At 41.0% G+C, this 23,890-nt stretch overlaps 1 protein-coding gene across 1 annotated transcript in view; it reads right to left on the bottom strand.

The window, feature by feature from the left end:
- The window catches only part of PYROXD2 (pyridine nucleotide-disulphide oxidoreductase domain 2), a 541,945-nt gene extending 519,724 nt beyond the window's left edge, over positions 1-22,221 (bottom strand). Inside the window, exon 1 of the mRNA XM_078643559.1 lies at positions 21,975-22,221. Coding sequence (XP_078499685.1) covers positions 21,975-22,110 — 136 coding nt within the window. The 5' untranslated portion in view covers positions 22,111-22,221. The remainder of the gene's footprint in view (positions 1-21,974) is intronic.
- Positions 22,222-23,890: the final 1,669 nt, after the last annotated feature.

Genomic DNA, 23,890 nt, shown 5'->3' with positions numbered 1-23,890 from the left:
ACTACCTACTTGCCCGGCGCAGATCGCTACAGCAAGTGCCGAAGGAAGCCGACTGTCCAGCTGACGCACTGGGAAACTGTCCTACTCTGCCGAGAATCCAGCTCCAGTGTTTCTGACTACCCTTGCGGGGTGTTGGAAAATCGATTCAGAGACAGAAATACCAACCTCGTTCATTCTAAGGTATGAAGCTGACCAGAACATAGAGAAACCTTTGTCAAATCTTGGCAGAACTAAAACCTACGCTAAACAGCACTTACTTCTTCACTCATGCTAGACTTAGGTTAGGTACATTGGGGTAGGCGTATTTTAGAAGCACCACTTGAGTATTTAAGTCTGTGTTATTTATGTATGTATTTTTATATGTCATAGCACTAGACAATGCTATTACAGTATTATTTTATAATACTATTCTCGCTGTATGCATTATACTTTGCATTCTGTCTAACGATTGTAGCAGTTCACCTCTCTTGCATGAGAAAGAAGACTGTTCAATAAACCTTTTATTGAAAACACCAGTCTCACTATTTCTCTGCAACTCTGTAGAAACAAAGCATGCACGATTGACTGAGTGAACTAGTTATCTATTGTTTCCACAACTCTGAAGATATTTGTTCCAGTCCTAGGGAAACAAAGTTGTCATGTTTATGCGGTTGTCAGAAACTAATCCCTTCTAGTGAATACGAGAAAGTTTCTAGTGACCTCTGAGCTAGCTGGCACTCACAATTAAGTTTAGTATATTCGATAGAGACATACTGACCTCAGTTCTATGTCACATCTATAGGATATATTATTCCAAAGCGCAGAGCCTATTGGGAATATAGGAACTACACTACATGGCGCCCAACGTTTGGTAAGGCACTAATTTAATGCTAGATACTAAAGTAACTCAGCCGTGCTTTCCTCAGAGATGCCTTTTTCCGTAATACTCCAATAGACGTCTGGAGTGGATAAAGAGATAATATCCGCCATAGATGAGTAGGACGAAAAATCCTGTACATTAGCTTTTTGGTTTGTTCAACGTTGAAGGATACAGTGTTCCAAAATATTGTTCACCTTATCTTTGTTTCCTTGAAACTTGCTCTGCAAACTTTCAGTCAACAAAATGGCCGACGAAGATATTCCCGGTGCCAGTGGAGCTACAGGTGACAACGCCGTACAAGCTTTAAACTATACAGGTTTTAATGAAACTGACGAGGATGTTACATCCGTACCTCCAAATTTAAGGAAAGCCATCACTGTAAAACTTATAAGAAATGGCCTAACATCAAGAGTGGTAGTATAGTTTTTGTGACAGAGGCACATGAATATCACCAGACAGAGGTATTCTACTCTTCCCCAAAGCAAATCCCGTAACACAGACGTTTCACTACTACAATGAAGATGAACCACCAGAGGAATATATTCCTTTCGAGGATATTGAAATTCCACTAACTTACCAGGAGCATGAGCTCTGGTTTAAAGGCGCCCTAAAACATTTAAATGACATTACCAGGCTCGGTCCACTAGGTAGACCAGGAGCAACATGGTGAGCCATAGCCGGTTATATACCTGACCCTGACATTGAAGCAATGTCAGATGATGAATTACTTAGTAATATACAAAATTTAATAGAATTATACATTTAGAAGTCTTTTCTAAAAACACTCCTACTCCTTCTAAAAATAAGTGGGTAAATAGCAAACAAACTAGTAAAGAGAAGCTTTCTAATTCCAGAGGTAGGTCTCCTCAAAAGGAGCCCTCTGAAAGGAGGTATAACCTCAGGAATAGGGATAATTTAAGAAAACCTGATAGATATCAAGATACTGATACACGTTCCTCTCCTGCCTTTCAGACTTAGTCACAGAAATCCAAAAGAAGAGGACGGTCAGAACACAAGGAAGAACGCGTGAAGTCCAAAGACGCCCAAAACACGTTCAGAAAAACAAGAAAACTCAATTCACCAAAAAGAAAGTAGCAGGTCTAAAAATCAGACATGCAGAGAATCTTGAGGACACAACTCAAGAACGGGGAATGGGCTCAGACAACGTTGGAAAGCGCAGCAGAAGTCACCATAGCTCGCAAGAACTTGAAGGATCATCTGGAGACAATGGACTTGAATGAATTCATCCAAGTTAAAACTACTGATACCAGGGTTAGTTCTCCACATAAGTTATATGAAGTAACACTCCGGGTGGAGGGAGACATACCAAGAAAAGTGAGAGCACTCTTTTGGGAGCAACTCTCTAAGGTTTATGACATTCTTCTAGCTGAACAAGACTGACCACCAGAATTTGTCAGGGAATGCCCACATGGCGAAGAAATCATTATGTCAGCCTTCTCCAACCACATTCCAATACATTTAAAATATACCTATGTCAGGAAATGGGCAGTAGCCCAGGCTCCTGCATTATACAAAAATAATGTAGGATGGAATGAGGATTCTCCTCACCATAAGATACAGTTAAAAAATCAACCAAATGCACAAAGGCAGTACTCAGTTAAGCAAGAAGCTAAAAAACAGCTCAGGGAGATCTTAGATCAACTTGAATACCAGGGGGTGATTGAAACATGCACCTCGTCAATGAACAATCCTTTGTTTCCTGTCTCCAAACAAGATAATACATATCATCTAGTTTGGATTACAGACATTTAAACTCTTGTTGCAAAACATTTGCAGTACAAAATGCACACAGTGCAGCATTAATGAATAACATTGTGCGTAAAAAATATAAAACCACATTAGATATTTCAATCGGTTTCTTCTGTCAAAACATTGCACCAGAAAGTAGGTATTTGACCGCTTTCTCAATTATGGGGACATAGCGTCATTTCTGTCGTCTCCCACAGAGATTCAAGAATAGTCCTGGGTTATTCTCAGCGAGGGTAACAGAGTTACTACAAACCTATGATGATGAAGCATTGTCATATGTCGATGACATCTACCTGACAGATAATGACTTGGATAGGCACTTGAATAGGGTGAATACAATTATATTGGGATTCGCCTCTGAAGGGTACAAATTAAATTAAAAAAAATCTAGGATTGCTTATTTAAACGTCCATTTTCTAGGATATGAACTTTCAAGTGAAAGCAAAAGCCTGGCTACAAACTTTCTAGAGAAATGTGCCCTGCTCCACCCTCCAAAAACGCTGAAAAACTTACATTTGATTCTAGGTTTCCTGAATTTCTGAAGAACTTCTATTGTAAACTATGCAGAAAGGGTTAACCCTATCTACTAATTAATTAAACCTGATTTCAAATCAGTTAATTGGACACAAAAACACACATACATTTTGCGTTCACTCCAAACAGACATGTTAGCAACCAAACATTTGCAAACACGCGTAAACGTACGCAAATTAGTGATCCGAATCATTCCAGGACAATGCGGATTCACATACTTAACTTTTACCGAAGGTGTAAAAGTACCAATAGCTTACAAATCACACTTGTTCACACAAGCAGAAATGAAATTCACTTCAACAGAAAAAATTCTGACAGCGGTTCAAACTGCAGTAGCAGCTGTACCTGCCTTAGAGGCAGGCACGAAAGCGAGCATTCCAAATGATAAAGCTTTACACCCGAGATGGATCCAATGGGTTAATTCTCTTGCTGCAACAGACGTTGAATAAGTTTTTGATTGTTACTTGAATACACAAGCATTTCTACAATACAAATAAGAATGTCCTCTGCCTACTGAAATTCTGCCTCTAGAGCAGTATGAATGTATAATTTATACTGATGGATCAGCTCATCCCGCTACGGAGGCGATAAACAAGCCTAAAGTGCAGCGTGCACGATCGTTAAAGGTCGTTGGCCCGATAGCAAATTCCGACCAATGGTCAATAAAACGCAATCTCTAAGAGATTGTACAGCTCAGCAAGCTGAACTACAAGCATTCAAGATGGCACTTGAAAATACAGTTCGCGAATTCCCCAAACTCATAGAGTGTGATTCGTATTGTTGTGTCCAATCTTACAATGAATATTTACAAAAATGGCTTCAAAACGGTTTCAAAGATGCAAAAGGTGGCACAATCAAGCATAAATTGCTTTGGGAACAAGTAGTTCAGTTACGACAAGGACTACAAAACACTCACATGATACATACGCTGAGTCATCAATGTGATGGAATTCAGGTTGCAGGGAATTCATTGCCTGATGAAGCCACGAAGGCAGCTGTGCAAACGGCTTCCGTAGCTGCAATTACTCATTCAAAAATGAAAATAGATGGCGAAATAATGCTAGCTGTCAATGCTTTAAGCAAAGACAGTGGTAAAACATTACCTAAGGGGTTTCCACTCAAATACTCGTACATAACTGATGCAAACAATGTTCCGTTTGCTTGAATCCCTGGAGTGGGGGATAGGGTAATTCCAAACATGGAACATAGATTAGGACAAATCCTAGCAGCACAGGAAGGACTTCCCTCTGCACATGCCGGTCTTTCCCCCACAGTGTCATTATTAAAACAGAGATACTGGTGGCCCCGCATGAGGAAACATACCAGAAACTATGTTTTGGAATGTGAAATATCCCAAAAGATTAAAGTCTCTACTGTGAAACGACCTGCGCAGACGCCCCTGTAGATTACAGATAAACCATTAGCTTGCGTTTACCTGGACCACTGCGGTCCCTTACAAAGGGATGGTAACTATAAATATATCATGGTCGCAGTGGATTCGTGTTCGAGATTCGTTTGGATGTGGCCTCAGCACTTAGCTGACGCTCAAACTGTTATAAAAGATTTGCGAGTCTTTATCGGCACATACGCAGTCAACATGCTACATTCTGACAGGATCCAGCGTTTAGCTATCGAGCTTACAAGGAGGCCATGGTCCATTTTTGGCCGTGGCATTGCGGTACTCTAGTCCATTCCATCCTAAGGGAAATTCGGTAGTGGAGAGAAAAAACCGGGACATAAAGCAATCTATAACAACTAGGGTATTAGGCTCGGGTGATGGGGGGGTCAAACATCTAATAAGGGATGTATGACGTTACAACGCACACTTTTACAACGCATACCTTTACATGCATTTTTTACAACGCAACATCCATTACAACGCATTCCATTATAACGCATGCCATTAAAATGAAATTTTAAAAACTACATTTACAACGCATCCCATTACAACGCATAATACCTTTACAATGCATACCATTACAACGCATAACATTACATTGCATGTTTGGTAAGTATTGGATAGTGTAGGGGTAAAAATTACTATTCTAACTCCAGGGGGTGCAACAGTAGGGTAAGTGTTGGATAGTGTAGGGGGTTAAAATTACTATTCTAACTCCAGGGGGTGCAACAGTAGAGTAAGTGTTGGAGAGTGTAGGGGTAAAAATTACTATTCTAACTCCAGGTGGTGCAACAGTAGGGTAACTGTTGGATGGTAATGTTATGCGTTGTAATGGTATGTGTTGTAATGACTGCATTGTAATGACATGCATTGTAGTAGTGTGCGTTGTAGTGTCATGCGTTGTAAAGGTTGCGTTGTAATTGCATGTGTTGTAATGGATGTTGCGTTGTAAAAGTTTCATTGTATTGGTAGTGCGTTGTAAAAGTTGCGTTATAAAGGTTGTTTCCCCTAATAAGTGTCCAATGTAGTCTTAACAATCTGCCAAGAAGTTCTCTAGGGGGAATCACTCCATATGAAGTCCTTTTTGGGACCAGAATGTTAGTAGCGGACCTCGATTGTCAGACTTCAGTGGAAGACCAAAAACCTTTTGATATCAAAGACCGTTTGGCTGTTTTACAGGACCTAAATGAAATAAAAACGAAACAAAGTAACGTGTTCCTGAAGCCAACCTCCACTGAAGAAAAAACGACTGTCCCAGCAAGGCATGTCTGGATTCCTAAGCTTGGGGATCTAGTCAGAGAAAAGACCACGGACAAGAAGGAATTTGGGCCTTCATACAGACAACCAATACCTGTCCTAGCAATCCACGGATCAAGAACAGTATTACTGCCGCCCCTTGATGGTAAAAAGGAGAACAGGTTTGTGTCAATCGACCTGGTCAAACCACACCATGCAGCCGATCATAATCAGTAGGCCAAGTGGACTAAGCCAATGTAGCAGACAACCTAATCTAGCTACTATCCAAGAGGTTCAAACTGAGAGACTCATCACCTTTGAAGAATCTGCAGTGCGAAATGAAGGACTAAGCAACAAAGCTATGGAACTTGTCCCTCTTGAAACACAAATAACAGTTCGTAAAGAAACAGCAGCCTACAACGAAGTAACACGTGATCAAGAGGTTCCAGTGATTTCAACGAATCCTGATGCAATCCCAACAATTGACAGAACTGCCTCTGGCTATTTTATTAACTTTGATATGTTTTCTGAGGATCCAAGCGAACCTGAAACGATGCCAGCAAAAAGAACTTTCAAAGAACAAGTAACAGACCTTTGTCAACTCCTGGAATTGACTTATCTAGTTTTACCATGGATTGAACTTTGGATTGTGTTGGGTGTGCTTTTTCTTCTACTTTGGTTGACTCTGGTAATAACCTTGGAAATGCTGATAAATGGAAGATATCTCACAATGGACACAGCAAGTAAGAACATCAACTTACTCCTCAAGCCACACAAATCATCCCATCATGAACAAAGGAACTTGTCAACAGTGAACATCACAGCCGTATACCTGGGGGTATTGCTTGGGACAGAACTGACTATGACATTTGTGGCCCGTCGGAGCTGTTGAAGATTCCACACCAATTTAAGATTTCATTAAGTGACTTTGTTTCATCTAGTACCTTTTCTGATGATTGGGACTTCGAGACTGTTAATAATATGATGTCAGACTTAGAAATGTCTGCAGTATTCACTAATCATGAATATTTAGAAGGTTCATCAGACTATGAATAAATGTATTGTTATAATCACTATGGTGATCATTTCTTGCACAAATCTGCAAATCCTAGAAATGTATTAATGTATAACCAATGGGAACATTGTCCAACACCACCAAAGGGTAGCTCAAAAACATTTACTAGAACATTTCCATATTTTTCAGGGTTCAATGTATCCAAATGCTGAATCATTTTACTTCGACTTTTGGAAAGACAACATTGACACAAAAACTGTCTGGGGCACAAAAGATTAGCAGGTGCAGGGGATAGAAGCTATGTTTAGAGCCTGTATTATCCCTGAGCATATTATGTTTTTGAATGAAACTGTCCAACAGATGTCTTGTTTGGTTTAGCCAAGATAAAAGACCTGAACAATCCATTCATACCTACACCTACACCTGACAGTAACACTTCAGAGGGGGAGGTCGACGTCCATACTAATTTGCATCACAACAGAACAGATCCAGATTGGAAAAAATGGTTGATCTGCCCCACAGACACAAACAACTGTCAAGATAGATTCCTGAACAAAACACAGGGCTTCACATTCACTAGGCCAGACCCAAGATATGTTCAAAGACAGCATCCAGGAATAGTAAGAACATACAGTGTAGGGAAACTGTGCCTTGAATGGTTACATAGATCTACACTCAAGGATGTAAAACAACACCTATCGTTACTTAAAGATGGTGCTGATCTTAGGGAATTCTTGCTAGGACCAAGAACACCATGCCATAAAGGTTTTATATATGCCGGTATCTATGCTGCTTATAATGAAGCATGGAAGATTACGCAAGCAGAGACTGCAGAAAGAATACAAGAAATTGATTGTATTAATTTAGAGAAAACTCTCTCTGTGGTTGACAATGGGTTAACAACTCTGTTGTCCAGGATATATTCTTTGGACAGCATAGTGTCTTCTGCCATAGACATAATGGAACAGGACCTGGTCATGTTGCAACATGGTCAGTCGCAACTGCGTTCTATCATGCTATTAGGCTGGACGTTGCAAAACCTGCGTTCAGGCTATGTGCCTTGGCGTTTAATTAATACTACGTCACTGTTTTCAGAATTCAATCTCACTGATATACAGATCAAATTGGCACAAAGAGGAGCAGACTATACAGTGCTGAGCATTGAAAAACTGGAAAGATTGCCAGTTACAGTCGCTGAATAGCCAGCCACTGAATGGATTTTACATGGAACAATCACTCTGCCTGTTACAATTTTCCATATTCAGTATTGCTTAAAACACATACCAGCAGGCACATATGAAAGGGTGGGTAAAGAATACATCAAGACATCCTGGGAATTGCTGTACACACACAGATGTTGGGAGTGGGGGAAGAGAAGTGTTTCTTAGTGGTAAAAATTGTGAAAACGCACTAAGCGGTTCTCTCCTTTGTCAGGGTATTAATTTACACGGGCCTGCGATGGTTCCTCTACTAACTTATCCTGCCACCAGCTGCAGTGATTGATCCAATTTTTGGACAACTTTCCAATGGAAGTTACCTCATGTTGAACAATCACAGCTGCTGTGGCATGTTGCCAGGTTTACCCTATCTAGTAACTGTGTCAGCCAGGGTCAATTGCTGTATGCCAGTATTGTTTCCAAAGGCCAAGACAGACAGGGAGTCGCCGTTGTGGCCTTCACTGAACATCTCTTCTATACAAATTGATACTTTAAACAGAATGAAAGCCATTCTTTTGCAAAAAACTGTGCCACTGACCTCGGCCAAAGAGACCTATGATCTACAAGTTGCAAGGACTTCTGCCGAGATACATGCCCTCTTAACTACAAACTGCCCTGTACATTTCGCAGAAATGTTAAGTCATATCTTAAACATATCTGATACGAGTGGTATTGTACATGTATTTAAGACCTTATTTTCGGAACAAATAGCACCTTTTGAAGCTGTCCTAGGAATATTTCCAAACTTCGTGCACTCAGTGTTTGACGAACTGCCTCTCATTTTGGGACTCGCTGCAGGCATACTATGTTTGCTCCTACTGCTGCGATATGGCAAGCCAATTCACCAGCGACACCCAGTTCTCCATGGAGACAATTCTACTGTCGATGAAGTGTCGTGAGCGCATCTTCCAAATTTTGGGACTACCTCGTCTACGAGAATTAAATACCACATGGATTTTGTCAGACCAATTTGGCAAGATTGCATCTTAACTGTTCTATGCTGCCTGCTATGCAGAGAAGAATGCGTTTTCGACTCATGTCTCACACTCACATCAGTCATGCCAACGGATGTTGACACTTTGCTTGAACCGGTAACGGCCCATGTGCAGTGTTGTCCCCAGCGGCTACCAGTTCTGATTACGGCATTCATTGAGATCTCACAGACGCAAAATGCTGACGGTGAGGTACGAGAGGAAACAGGCGCACAGGTACCATCCACTACGAACATTGGTAATGCGAACAATGCTGACGGCGATGCTTCACATCTATGTGCAGTTAATGTTCTAAACGAGGTAATCCAACTTTCACCTACAATGGTAGACTACTTTTTTTTACAGATTTAGAAGATTTGATGTTTTCTCCAAACAATAACACTGACTTTTGATTTGGCACACAGTGTTCTGAGAGACTTTGAATTCGACCTTAATTTTTTTCAAAACAAAGTTCTAACTTAGGGACACTTTTTTCTGTGATTAATAAATACATTTCCTATTCCAAATTTGTATTTTTACCTTTTTTGGCACAAAGTAATCTGCTTAAAGTAGAACTATACATAGAGAACTAGAATTCTTTCAAAAACTTCCAGAGACAATATTTGACCTTGTCCACATACACAAACAGTTTTATGAATATCTGTGAGTTACGGAAGACTAAGGAGCCCCTCTTTCCATTTTGCCTGGGGCCCATAATTTTCAGTGACTCCACTGACAGCACAGTACCCACTTCTGATCAATACAAGGCGGAAATGGCCCTACAATGCTACCTGCAAATCCAAACATATCTCACATGGCATTGTTTATTTCACTGAGCCATCCTATTGGTTTGTCAAATAGTCCAAGTGGATCTCTCTTTTCCCTGTCCAAATGAACCCTATTCGGAGTTTAGTTTTATCAAGGGTCAGTGGGCAATACGGTGGTGGACACCATTAGATTAACATTAATAACTAGTACAGGGCTATACAATAAAAAATGTGCCACACGATAACTCCTTATGTTATGTTAATTTGTATTTGTAAAGCGCCTATCACCCAGAGGTTTCTAAGCGCTGTACGAATACCGCTGAGGAACCCATCCTGGCCTGTTCCTGTGAGGTGCCCACTCCTGGGCACCCCAAGGTGAAGCCAGGCATCCTAGCGTTGTTTGGGCCGGTGTGGAGATTAAGCAAGCTATTGCCCAGAGTTGCAGAGTGGGACCCATGATTAGAGTTGGCACCGAGGTGAGAATTATCCGCGGACATTGAGCCCAAGACCCTGCCCCGACGGGAATTGAACCCTGGTCCCGGGCCAGACCTCTGCATCAAGGTCTGCCGCTCTAACCAGTGAGCCACACTTCTCCATTATTAATCGTTACTTTTATAGCAACTGATACCGATTACTCTTTATAAATATCATGAATGGGAAATCTTCCGTGGTCAGAATATTATTGTAAAAAAATGTTATATTTGAAATTTTAAAACAGGCAATCATTCCACAGCAGCTTTTTTTAACTTTAACGTTTTTTTCCACTGTAGCCATGTTGTCTCTGTAAATTTGCAGACAAGCCTCCACTGTTTGGCAGCAAATGAATGCGACATATTTTATGCGGAGTAAGAGAAAATTGCATGTGCGCGCGCGTCATTCCAAAAAGAGCATATTTTATTAATTTTTTGGGAACTCGTGTGCTCTCAGAGGGCGTGGTGTAAATAATCTGGCCGCGATGTCCCTCAAATAAAGCCGGTGGGAACGTGCAATTCAACACCAAACTGTCTAGGCCACAGAAACATAAATGTTTGTTCGAAGAAAAGGGAGACACAGTCTGTTCAGAAATAATTAAACAGGGCGTGTTCACTTCATAAAAGGGTGAAAAAGCAATTTGCTAAAAAAGTTAAAAGAAAATTATTAAAAAGGCACTTCACGCTGCTCTGCTTTTTTAACAATCTAGTGACGCGGTTAGGCGTCTCTCAATAAATCGTATCTGTTGAAACAACTGTCAACATTAAAATGTTACTTGGCCACTTCAAATTTAGGCCAGCCATTGATTTATTTTTATTGCTGTGTGCAGAGCGGTTTATGCACAGCGTTCCAGATTTGGATTGCCTTCTGGTTAATGCACACACTTGTTCGTAATACAGCACTTGTGGTCACAATGCTATGTGGCTTTGTAGGTGTTCCTTAACCAAATATATTCAAGTAATCGAGCATTAAAAGATGAACGTCTGAATTGGCCCCGCCGGGATACAAACCGGTGGGCTGCAAACAGTCACCCAGCTAATGATTTGCTTTCTCAACGACTTTTTTGCTTCAACGATTCCGAGCAAAACGTAAAAATAAAATCATTGCCTCAAGAAGGGGCATTTCAAACATGGTCGTCGTTCAGTGGCTGACACGATGGCATCTTTAAAGTGTATTCATCAATCATGAGAGGGTTTCTTTCTCTTTGGTGTTCACTTCACGGATGCAGACCTAACAACACGTCTGAGGCAAACATCCACTGTAATGTGCTTCAAAAAAGTAACAATCTCACCACAAGCATTTGCAATGGAATAGGTCTCGCATTTGCGAGAGTTTAAGCTATCGGCATTGTACATGACAATGCCTTTTATTTATGTTTGGAAAACCAACACATAAATAAAAGGCATTGCCATTTACAATGCCAATAGCTCTGACTTTCACAACTGCGAGACATATTGCATTGCAAATGCTTGTTTCTTCTGTATTCATTGAGCATCCAAAAGCAAACTATATGCTTGGAATGAAACATTGCTTTTAATGCGAACAGCACCAATGCACTTTTTTGTACAACCAGTACCATTGCATTTTGAATGTGTTTAGGGTGGGTTTTTACCACATCATGTTTAGATATGTTTAACGTGTTTAGTACTTAGTAATGTCGTACGTAAGAAAGTGGAGTGGGTGTTGTATGGCGTTTTAGATTCCAAATGAATTTTCCCGATTCATGCCTTTAAATAGGTACAATTCGCATTGCCCTTATATAGGCATAGAAATCAAGCTCTTATTTAGGCATAGCCCATGCTACCCAAATACAGGCATGGCCATCCATCCGTTCATCAAACGTCACTACGATTTCTTGGAAAACCAGACTCTTAAGCGGAAGGGACTTCCCCTAGCCTGGATATTGATTTCTCCAAGAAACTCATTATTATGCATGAACAACTATTCCTTAGGGGTTCATCCATGACGTTCACATGCCCTACTTTACGTCAAAGCTGGCATTCCTAAACACCTTCAAGGTATAAATATACCTTCACTTGCTATAGCAAAGCACAGTGTGGTTCGGTGCAGTTCGACTACCTACTTGCCCGACGCAGCTCACTACAGCAAGTGCCGAAGGAAGCCGACTCTCCAGCTGACGCACTGACAAGAAGCTGTCCTCCTCTGCCGAGAATCCAGCTCCAGTGTTTCTGACTCCCCTTGCGGGGTGTTGGGAAATCGAGTCCGAGACAGAGGTACCAATCTCGTTCATTCTAAGGTATGGAGCTGACCAGAACCAAGAGAAACCTTTGGCAATTCTTGGCAGAACTAAAACCTATGCTAAACAGCACTTACTTCTTCCCTCGTACTAAACTTAGGTTAGGTACATTGGGGTAGGTGTATTTTAGAAGCAGCAGTTGAGTATTTTAGTCTGTGTTATTTATGTATGTATCTTTATATGTCATAGCACTAGACAATGCTTTTACAGTATTATTTTATAATACTATTCTCGCTGAACGCATTATACTTTGCATTCTGTCTAACGATTGTAGCAGTTCACCTCTCTTGCATGAGAAAGAAGACTGTTCAATAAACCTTTTATTGAAAACGCCCATCTAACTATTTCTCTGCAACTCAGTAGAAACGAAGCATGCACAATTGACTGAGTGAACTAGTTATCTATTGTTTCCACGACTCTGAAGATATTTGTTCCAGTTCTGTGGAAACAAAGTTGTCATGTTTATGCGGTTGTCAGAATCTAATCCCTTCTTGTGAATTCGAGAAAGTTTCTAGTGACCTCTGAGCTAGCTGGCACTCACAATTAAGTTTAATATATTAGATAGAGACATACTGACCTCAGTCCTATGTCACATATATAGGATATATTATTCCAATGCGCAGAGCCTACTGGGAATATAGGAACTACACTACAGACACAAAAGGATTACTTAACTCATCCAGAATTGTGTGATTTTCTGATCCCCCCACAACAGCCCACCGTGAGTAACCAATGAAAACCCAATGGACTGATGGAATTGATATGTTAAGGGGTGTAAAGCTGGAACATTTTGGAGTATAATTGCTCCATCAAGAAGAAGACATGGGCTGGCAGTCATTTTTATGGTCCTGCCTGGCATGCTGTCAGTTTGACTCTCGATTCCCTATTATCATTTCTCTATACCTGTTTCTCTTTACTTTGATGAGAGACTCTGATGAACTGGACTTTAAATTCAAATCTGCAATCCCTAATTCTGTGCTCTGCCGGCTGGCAAAGGTCTGCGGGAAATAACCTTTTGACATGAGGGGTTATCTGACTCCAGCTGTGGCATGCGGTGCTACAGTTTGAACTTGGACTGAAGTATCAGAGGCCAGACCTGAAGCAAACTGCCTTGCTTGGTTTGTATGATTAATAAACTGAATCTGTATCTTTCCCATGCTCTTTATAAGCTGAATCTTTGTTGCTAAATGTTTGCTCTGTGCCAAACTGTGTGGTTACTTGTATTAACAAACCTATGATTAAATCCAATCTCTAATGTGTTTTTGATCTGCCTGTGCAATCTGAGGCAATAGATACATGTTTTTCTAAAATTATCTTTATCGATTTTATTTAATTCTTTTGGTCATATTTGTTATCCCAAGGACTCTATATGAGTGGCTAAAGAAAGTTTTAATTATTGAATTTTGAAAGTTATGGTCAAGTTAGTAATTATCTATTCCAGGTCCTCATGGGATAATTTCCTGCATCTTTCGAATATTCTAGTCCCTATCAGCTCAACTAAAAAGATCCATTGGAGGACCTAAATGGCATGATAATGGTGGGTAACAGAAGAAAACATTATCAGAATAGGATGTATTAGGAAATGGGTTCAATACTACTAGATTATCGTATGTGGTAAGAACATTTTAGTGAGCTTTCCACTACAACAAGGGTCAGAAGATGAAGAATTTGGAGGCAAACTCGTAACATTGTGGCAGAGCACATTGTGGAGCCAGATCAGGAGGTTGCTATCCACTGCTGTTTTTCATAGGTATGTGTAGTTCTGATACATTTTTATCTGAAAACATCATAAATATACAGTACCAAAGGCCTTGTGAGAATAGTTGTAGTCAACTGGATGTATGGAGGGAAGTCGGTAATAATTCTTGGCAAAACATTTGAGACACATGTGTTCATCCGATTATTACATGAATCAAAGACCTGGAGAAAGGCACACAAAAAACGTTCTGAAAAGTGTTGCAGTAGCTGGACACTATATTTTGAGGAAGGCAACCGGCATTTTTTCATGTATAACTAAACACAAGGTACAGCAGTCCACATAGTTAATGATTTGCCATTTGGCATGCTTCATTACAGGTTTCTTCAATTTAGCATTTAGATACGCTTGAGTGTACTGCTGTCTCAGAGATGTATGGGTCAAAGCGCATCTGGGCAAAGTGCCTCACAAGGCATGCACACAGTCAGGGAGCTTATGATTAGGCTGCTTGGTTTTCCCCATAGTAAATATTCCGGAGTCTCACCTGGGGCAGGAGACAAAATACTTGTGGTTCGGGACTGTTTGGAACTACATGTCCCATGACTACTTGTGAGATGAAGATGAACATGCGTACGCGTGTGAGGGTGGAGCTGCCTACAAAGGGGCTTCCACATTCCAGATGTGCCAATCATTTTGGATGCCACACTGCTGAAGAATGCTGGGCATTTGTATGCTCTATTAAGGGTGCTTTTTGCACCGCACAAATAGTTTTGAACAGCAGCTGTGTGTGGTTTGATTCTCTTTGGCAACACGAGTCCTTTTGGTTTGAAAATTGACTCGTGCACGTACTGTGTGTTGAAAATGCTGGCATTAGTTCCTCCACTGGTGAGTCACAAGTCTGTGACTCATGCAGAGAGGAACATACGTCTTTTCAATTTTGGTTACGGTGCAAATCCTGATTGCACTATTATTGGAACACTAATAGTGTGCTTAAGCTATAAGGGTATATGGAATACTTTTCCAGAGCTCAGAAGAGCTGGATTAGCCAATTGTTGATCTTTATTTTACTTTCTACTGTTCACAGTGTTTTCTGTAATATTCTTTAATATACAAGCCCTCGTTGATGGAATGGCTGATACCATTTAAGGAGATAAATTACTGTTGCTCTTTGAGTCCTTCTTAAAGTTGCTATTAGTGCTATGAAGTTAATTAGAACATGTTGCTCAGAAGGATAATGTTTTTTATGCTCTTGTTTTGCCGCTTAACAGGGGTCATGTAGAGTTCCTGGATATATTGCTCTTCACCCCTGTGATAGAAGGCAATTGAAATACAAGTGTAGGGGATGTGTTGAGTCTATTCCTATTATATATATTTAGATTCCTAGAAGAGACAAAGGTGGAGTGAGACTTGTATATTTTACTCTTCCCTTTGCAGAATACTATAGCCTAGATTTTAGTTGCGACCATTCCGGTGATCCCACAGCAGTGAACGTGGAGTGTTGTTTCTTTATTTTTCAAGTACAGAAAGTCACATGTTTTAGATAATAATCCTCTTACACATAGGACTTAACCTATTATAAAGGTGTAAAGTTCCATATATATCTAATTTCAGCTGCTCCTTCCTATCCTTCCCTCACTTGATCATTTAAGCAGTCTGTGCTATTACAGCACTTCAGACTTGGGGCTATCTAGAGGTGGACCATTCTGAGCATTACCCTGATCCTGAGGTTACATCAGATGACACAATGAATGAATGAATGAATAAACGGTATTGTTTATTGTAAATAAAACTTTAAAAAAAAAATCATCCCATTGTAAAAAGCCACAATAAAAGTCCATCTTTCTATATATTTTTTACTTCATCCAGTATCAGAGACCATAGCCCAATCAGCGGCAATTAGCATAAGTGGTTTCTTGCTGTTATTGCATAAAAATGCCTAGTGCATTGTCAAGCTACAGTATGAAGTCAAATTTAGAGCAGCTTGGGCAAAAGACCTTGGGAGTCTAGACGATGAAGACTGGCAAGACGCGCTGCAGGGTCCTAGAGAGATTGCAATCCGTTCAAGATTTAGGTTAGTGCAGCTCAAAGTCCTTCACCGTACCTACTACACTTGTACACACCTTTATGCATGGGGAAGGAGTCAGTCAGCGTCCTGTGTAAGGGGTTGTCAACAGGAGGGCACCTTCTTTCATATCTTTTGGGAGTGTCCGGAGATCATTCTCTTCTCGACGAAGGTCACAGACACTATGTCTAGGATAGTGGGGGAGATGGTCCAGATGGAGCTCATATGGCTTTTATTCTTGATTAAATGAGACACTGAATGGTCAAGGTCTATGGAAATATGGTTGGCTCTGGCTGCGGGAGTAGCGAAACAAAACATTGCTAGGGGGCGGGGGTGCAGGCGCCCCCACAGATGGAGGAATGGAAGCGGGACCTCGACTGGTGTCAATGGGCCGAAGAAACTGTATTCAAAAGTAGGGGGTGTACTAAAAAATGGAAGAAAGTGTGGGCGCCCTGGCGGAAATACAGAGAAACAGGTACACTCATGGAGGGGTCGTAGTATTGGGGATGGCTGATTGTCCCTGTGGTTCCCTGATGATTATTTTTCTGATGACATTTGTTATATTTCCCAATGTGGTATGTAAAGATTATTTTGTACTGTATGATCTTATGAGCATTGTTATTAAAAAGAAATTTAAAAAAAGAAAATGGCCTGTGGCAGGCCATTGATTGGGTCTGGGGTCTTCGTTGCACCGCCCTGATGTAATTACTGTAATTACGTCCTCTGACAGGAAGGGATTGTGTAGTTGTTACCCATCGATGTTTGTAAGTTCTCTGTCAGGGTAAGCCAAGTCAGCCTCACTGCCCCCGAACATTTCATATAGATCAGAGACATGTGTATTATCCTAATGGTAGATAAACTGGTTGGACAGTGTTATACCTCCTTTAATACTTATGTCAGTTCTGCCTTTTTTTCCCTTTGGGACCTATACATAAATTGTGAGGGTGGGGTAAAGGTAATTTTTTCCAGTGCCTTCTTACTACAAAGTTAAAATACAGGCAGGCTGAACTTCAAACGCAGAATATCTATACTGTTGGCATGTTTCAGTGCTCTCAACATGCTCATAAGTGTCAAGTGCCTTCTTCAGGATGACAGGTCCCGGCCTTTCATATCATGTCACATGAGCAAGTACCTTATTTCTGGTGCAGTTCAATATTCAGACAAATTATATTTAGAATGCTTCTTTTATTCAAAAGGAGTTTGAATTTTATCAGTGCTCAGTCATATTTATGCTGACATTGATACCTCCTTTGCATGTGAACTAAACAAAATAAGTTCACCCTCACATTCACCACTGTGGGTGGAACTGTTAATCAACGAACAACCATAAGTTTCCTAGATCTAAAAAGAGCCCAGTTCTCAAGTATCCAGCAAAAGTATGGCTAATTGCTGCTAGACTGAAATCAGAGTACTTATATATGCAACATTTATGCTTCATGAGAGTAGCAGCAAAGATAAATGATGCTAAATTTTGCCTAGAAAATATGGAGACCTACCCTGTCAACTCAATGCCAACCTTCGAACACAAAAAAGGAAATATTTGATCAAATTTAAGCTATACTACTTTGACCAGAGCCTTCACTAAGAAATGTTAAAAGCTTACTTAAAAATGGTATGTAAGGTAGCCCAAAACACAAGATTGTGTGTGTGCTAATTATATATGCTTAATATCGGGGGGGGAGAATTGGACTAGGGAATGTTCTGTGTCTGGGTTAAGGTTGGTGTACAACACAGTGTAAGGGGTGATATAAAGTATAATGTATGGATTAGAGTAGAGATACGATTTAGGGTCAGGTTCAGGGTAGGAGATTGCGATGTGGTAGGGGGATGGGTTAGGTTAACTTTGGGACTGACTGGGTTATGGTTAAGGCTAGAGTAAGTGGTGGTAACAGGAAAAATACAACATAATGGGTAAAATTTTGCTTGGAACAGTCTCCAACCAGTCGTTCGGGAGCCACCAGTAGCTCCCAGAAACCTCCAGAGAAGCACCCAGCCATGAGTTTATTTTTAACTAAGATGTGCAAAAAATAAGTGTTTTGTTTTCCTTTTAAAGTTAAAGAAAGGCTATGTTTATTTTACATTATTATCAGGCTGCAGGTAGCAGAGTTTTATAATGAGCAGTTCTCCACTCAGATTTATGATCAAGGTGGGTCAAAGAGGGGTCAGAACGGAAGCACTGAGGTATTTGACTCTTAAATAAACGTTCTGAGCACAATAGTAGAGCATGACGACAAAATGATGTTTCTTTAAATGCATGAAAATTAAAATGAAGAGTTCACTTATGATTAAGTTAGCTCTTCATTTTAATTTTCTCCTTTTTCAAGTGTTTTATTTACAAACAGCAAGCATCTTGCTCCCAGTGGCTGTTAGAAGCAGCGCCATATTTATAACTGAAAAATAGTCATTTCCTTTTAAAGGAGACATTTCCAGTGAAGAAAACTGTTTCTGTGACACATTGTTTTAATGTTTTTCTCTAGTCTAAACTAAGCCAATTAAGTACTAATGTTATATGAAGCATGTTTTTTAATTTAAATTCCTCACATTTAAACAAATTATTCTGTTTCCTGTTATAAATATGGCACTATATCTACAGGCCACTGGGAGTAAAATGCCTGCTGTTTGTAAAGACATGTTGACTTGGGGGGGTGGGGTGGGGGGGGGAGTGAAAATGATGTTTTATGTGATGCATATAAAACAAAAGTTAAATGTTCTCCCATTTCAAAGTGTTGCATTTGCACACGCAAAGCATCTTGCTCCCAATGGCTGGTAGACACTCTGCCATATTAATAACTGAACAATATAGCCATTTTTTTAATGGGAGAAATTTAAAGTGCAGGAAAATGTTCCATCAAGTGCAGAAAAATGTTCCTTTGTACGAACATTTTAGCAAAACATTTTTCTGAACTTTAAATTTCTCCCATTTAAAAGAAAATGTATTCATGCTTGTGTTGAACACGTAATGCTGCCACATATAGTGAAAGGTATGTCCTGTGCCACAAGTACATACGACAAAGGCTGTTAGTCACCCATTCACATATATTCCATGTTCATACCTCCCCACAGACCATGCACTCACTAATGAAAGTCAGCCCTAGTGCCTAGGATTTTGTTGAAACCGTAGTATCGGGCCCCAAGGACATTAGGGCTAAAGTCAATTAAGCTGGGCTAGGGGGTGTTTGGTAACAATTCACAAATTATTTGGCATTCAGTAGCTCATAACGATATTCACTGATCAGAAGTAGCTCTCACTACAGAAAAGGTATGAGACCCCTGGTATGTAACAAGGTATAGTGTTATGATCAGGTAAGGTTTAGAGCTGGATTTTGGTGAGGTTGGATTTTGTTTAGGGGCTTTTTTAGGTAGGGCTAGAGTAATAGAAGGTGTGAGCACCTTGTGACAAGGTATAAGGGGAAAAGTTAGAGGTAAGGGTAAATGCATTTCCAAATACAATTCACAAATGTAGGTGTCAAAATTCTACTTTTTTAACTCTTCATTTCTGTATTTTCCATACTTCTGCACTTTTTTCATCTACACTTTTTAACCCTAGGTTATTAATTCATTTTTTAACAAATAATCATGCATATTTATAGTATGTTAAAATGTTTAAAGTTGTGTTTCTGAACATGGCTGAAAAACTAAGGGTCCTATGTATATCTTGATGGATGCATCCGGAGCATCGAAAATTGACATAGCATCCTTGTGCCGCCTTGACTGTCTTCCCACCCAATTTATATGGTAGCGGTTTTAAAAAACTAAATTTCATCAAACTTTCCCCATCTCTATCAACTGACTATTTGCCGAAGAGCAGCTGACAGGGTTGTTTCAGCCAGAACTACACCAGCTACATTTTAACTTTGTTTTTGGGGCAAAACCCAAAATTCCCAGCACGCTTACACTTATTAAACAATCATCTGTGTATAATTTGTGTTCAATCTTGATACATGATTCTAGTTGAGGGATTGTCCATTAGTTCCCTTACAACTTCCCCTCTGCAATTGGTCCAGTCACAGCAGGGAGACTAGAGCTATATACTTCATTAATTGCAACTTTATTGTCTCACTTCAGTCAGTGTTAGCCTGTAGGTAGGGCCTCAGGGGGGCCCCCGCACTGCCTGTCATCCTGTGCCGGAACCCACCATGACCTTTACCATATGTGATGCCCTACTGGCACACCTGATTTTCAAGCCCCTACAGTGTTAGTAGCTCTGGAAAGAAGAGTCTTTTGCACCATAAGGGTTTAGGGACCTTCGGCAGTCACTCCCTTCAACACCAGCACTAATCAGCTAGAAAGGACTTGCCTTCTATAGTGGCATCACCGATTGCTTGGATGAGCAGAAAAGTGTGAGGCGGTACCATGTTTTCATCAGCCATCAGGAAGCTCAAGGAATCGCTTTTTGATTCTATCCTCTTGCAGGCCATGCAATGGTTTTTCAAAGTTTCTATTAGCATATGACTCAGTCTTTATGAGATAAAAAGTAAAAATAATTCTATACTTGAAAGAGGGGATAGGCTTTAAAAACACTCATTGGGAAGTAAGAGGAAGTAAGGACAGAAAAGTTACTGGCGAAATTACAACAAGCATCAAGATCTCTGTTGATTGAGACAATTCAAGGAATTTGGGAGAATCGGGAGATTCAGAAATAAATCAACTGTAATCTGGAAAAAGGGAGGTTGGGGGTTGTGGGAGGGAATCGGTCTTTGAATGCCCTCGAACTCATCTTCCCACCTTAAGGTATAGAAACAAGATCTTGTGCTTCATCTACTCAGGTAACTGCTGGAAATTGTTTTGTATTTTTTCTGAGCAACTAAATCAAGCTTGCGACCCGATCACCACTCTGCTGAGAGCTGTACGGTCAGATGGTGAACAGAAAAGTTAAAAATGCAGGCATAGGTGATCTCTATTAGAAGTTGTCCAAAAAGTGATACAGATGTTTAAAAAGGGGATACATGTGTTCAAAATGTGGTACCAAAGCCCTTGACTCCAGGAGGATGTTGGTGTCAGAGGCTTTCGACACAGAACCTGTCAGTATATGAGCCCTTCTGACTTGGTCACTGTATAAAAAGTGGTTTGAATCTCAGAAATACATGTAAGATTTAAACCTAGGACCTGTCTTCCTACAGGTGAAAGCTGAAAAAAATCTACAAAGAATTAGAAACGAATCATTTTGTCTTAAATCACTTTTGCTATAATATCTAGGTTCTAACCAAATGTGTACAAGTGTTGCACGCTTTGCAACCATTCAAAGCGCTTTTGGAATAGCAACCCTTGCAAACTTGAATGTGCAACATCTCAATACAAATTGATTGTGAGGGCACGACTGGCTGGAAATAAAGGGTGGTGGCAGGCAAGAAGAATCCCAGACATCAACATTTTGAAACTTGATCTCTTCATCCCCAGAAGCCCCCTACCCCCTTTTCCAAGCACTGCACTAGCCTTGCAACTGCCAGAGAACACTTCATTCTAATCTTCAAAAAATACCCGAATGCCCCCACTCATTTTATACACACAGTGAATTGTTTACTACTTTTTGCATAATTTGGCGTGCTTTCAACCGACACTATTACGAGTCGACCCTTCTTTATCAACTTTAAAAGTGTCGAGTAGTATGCACGCAACATATGAATGTTGTGCAGTGCCTCTTGAAGCTTCGATTTTGCTAAGTGTTTTCACATGCTCATTGCCCAGGGCTGCACACCACAGATTCCACGCGGCCGGTTTACCTCCTCCCACGATGACCGCATCGTACTTCAGTTTCAATTGCCCTGTTGCTCTGGAGTGGTTCCTGGAGCTGAACTTGGACACCTCTGGCCCGCATCGCATTCGCCCCACTAACCGAGCACCTCCTGCGGCCGTCATTAGTTCACACCAGGTAGGGCTGCTGTGCTGCTGGACGTGGACGCTCAGGCTGCCTGCCAGGGAGCCTTTGCAGTTTAGCTTCGGCGACAGCTCGCGCGTCGTAGGGAATCAGCAGTCACGTCACGTGTCTCGCGCACATGAACTTGAGGGCAGAAGAAAGCAGCAGCGTAGCAGGAGCAGAGAATGAGGCCTCACGGCAGGGACTAACGCGGGCACTTTGCCAACCTACTCGGTTGAGGCAGAGACTCAATTTTAAAGCGAAAATGGGCTTATTTTAGGTGCCTCCCGCCTAAAAGTGCCTCTGTTTAAATAGAAGACGTCGCGAAACATGCATTCCCCACGTTTTTTCCCGACTCTCCCACTTATCAGTTTGAAACTGTTTCCATGTATGCACAGGCCCCTGCAGCACTGCAAATACGAGGGAGGTGGAGGGGGAACGACGGCATTCAACGTAAGCTCTATGTGTTTCTGTGAGCAGAGACTTTTTAAGGCAATGGCAAAGTGGGCTCTGCCCCAGTGTCCCGGCTTTCACCGGGCCCCCTACTAGAGCCAATGCCATCTATGTTCTGCAGAGTGTCATGCACTGATGACCTTGAATACTTTAACAGATTGTTGTATAAAGAGTTTATCTATTATTTATTTTTAATGTGTGACATTAGCAGGCAAAATGTGTTTATGTTTCATGCAACATCCATATAAAAAGTTTCTTTTAGATTATACAGAACCTTGCATATGTGAAATAGGAGGGTATCACGGAGATTGTTTTCAGTGATATTAGTAGGCTACTGAAAACACACATCACTATCACTGAATATTAGATGTAAATACATTTAAAATGTGACCAAAGAGGGCATGAAAGAGCTGAAACTGGACCGTAAAATCAAAGTTGTTCCCAACAGGGGCCCCAAAATGCATTTGGCCCGGGGCCCCCATAATCCTTTAAACGTCCCTGTGTGTGAGGTATGTGAGTCTTAGGGCCTGTTGTTCTAGTGTCTCAGCAGGCACTGGTCTTTCCAGCCACTCCCTCGATGGCTGGACACACATATGCACCTGACACCCATCCATCGCAGGCGTCAGGAGTGACGTGAGCCTTTACTAAAAGGGCCCAGGTGCACGTGCTTCAGGCCCGGTTCTAGTGAGTGGGCCGGGTGGGCCAGGCCCACCCAAACATGAGCCTGGCCCACCCAAAAAGGAGCCTTGGCCCTCGGCAGTGAAGGCTGGAAGGCAGGCGTGCAACGCACAGGTCGTGTCTGTCAGCCCATGCCGAGACAGATTCCCGGGCGCGCACACAGAGACAGTATTAGAGATTATCGCAGCCCCCCACCCGAGTACTTAACAGGTCTTTAAGACCATTAACATGTTAATGAGGCTTTGTTTATTTTTTCACCCCTTCATCTCTGTATGGCGAAAGGTGACAAATTCTTTCTTTGACGTCGGTAACCTTTGGTAACCTTTGTCTACTGTCCTGCTGCATTGATATTTCTTTTTCTATGCAGCACCCGAGAAAAGAAGTTTGTTTATTCTTAGTCACCTTTCCTGACCCCTGCAGTGCCTTTTCACATCAGGCTGTGACACAAAGTTTGACTAATGGAGTAGGTAAGAGAATGTGTTACATTTTTTTCTTTTTAAAATCTGCACAGGCCCAGCAGGACACATACTTCGTGTGTGCTTCATTTAAACAATTTTTTATCAATATTGTGGCCAATGCAGGACAACAATAAGACGATACAAAATGCCCAGATAACGCTGGTGATTAATGATCCTGCTGGAGAGCAATCAT

This window comes from Lissotriton helveticus, chromosome 5_1 (genome assembly GCF_964261635.1).
Source record: "Lissotriton helveticus chromosome 5_1, aLisHel1.1, whole genome shotgun sequence".
Taxonomy (NCBI): Eukaryota; Metazoa; Chordata; class Amphibia; order Caudata; family Salamandridae; genus Lissotriton; species Lissotriton helveticus.
The sequence above is the reverse complement of the archived record's forward strand: the minus strand, read 5'-3'. Positions and strand labels throughout refer to the sequence as shown.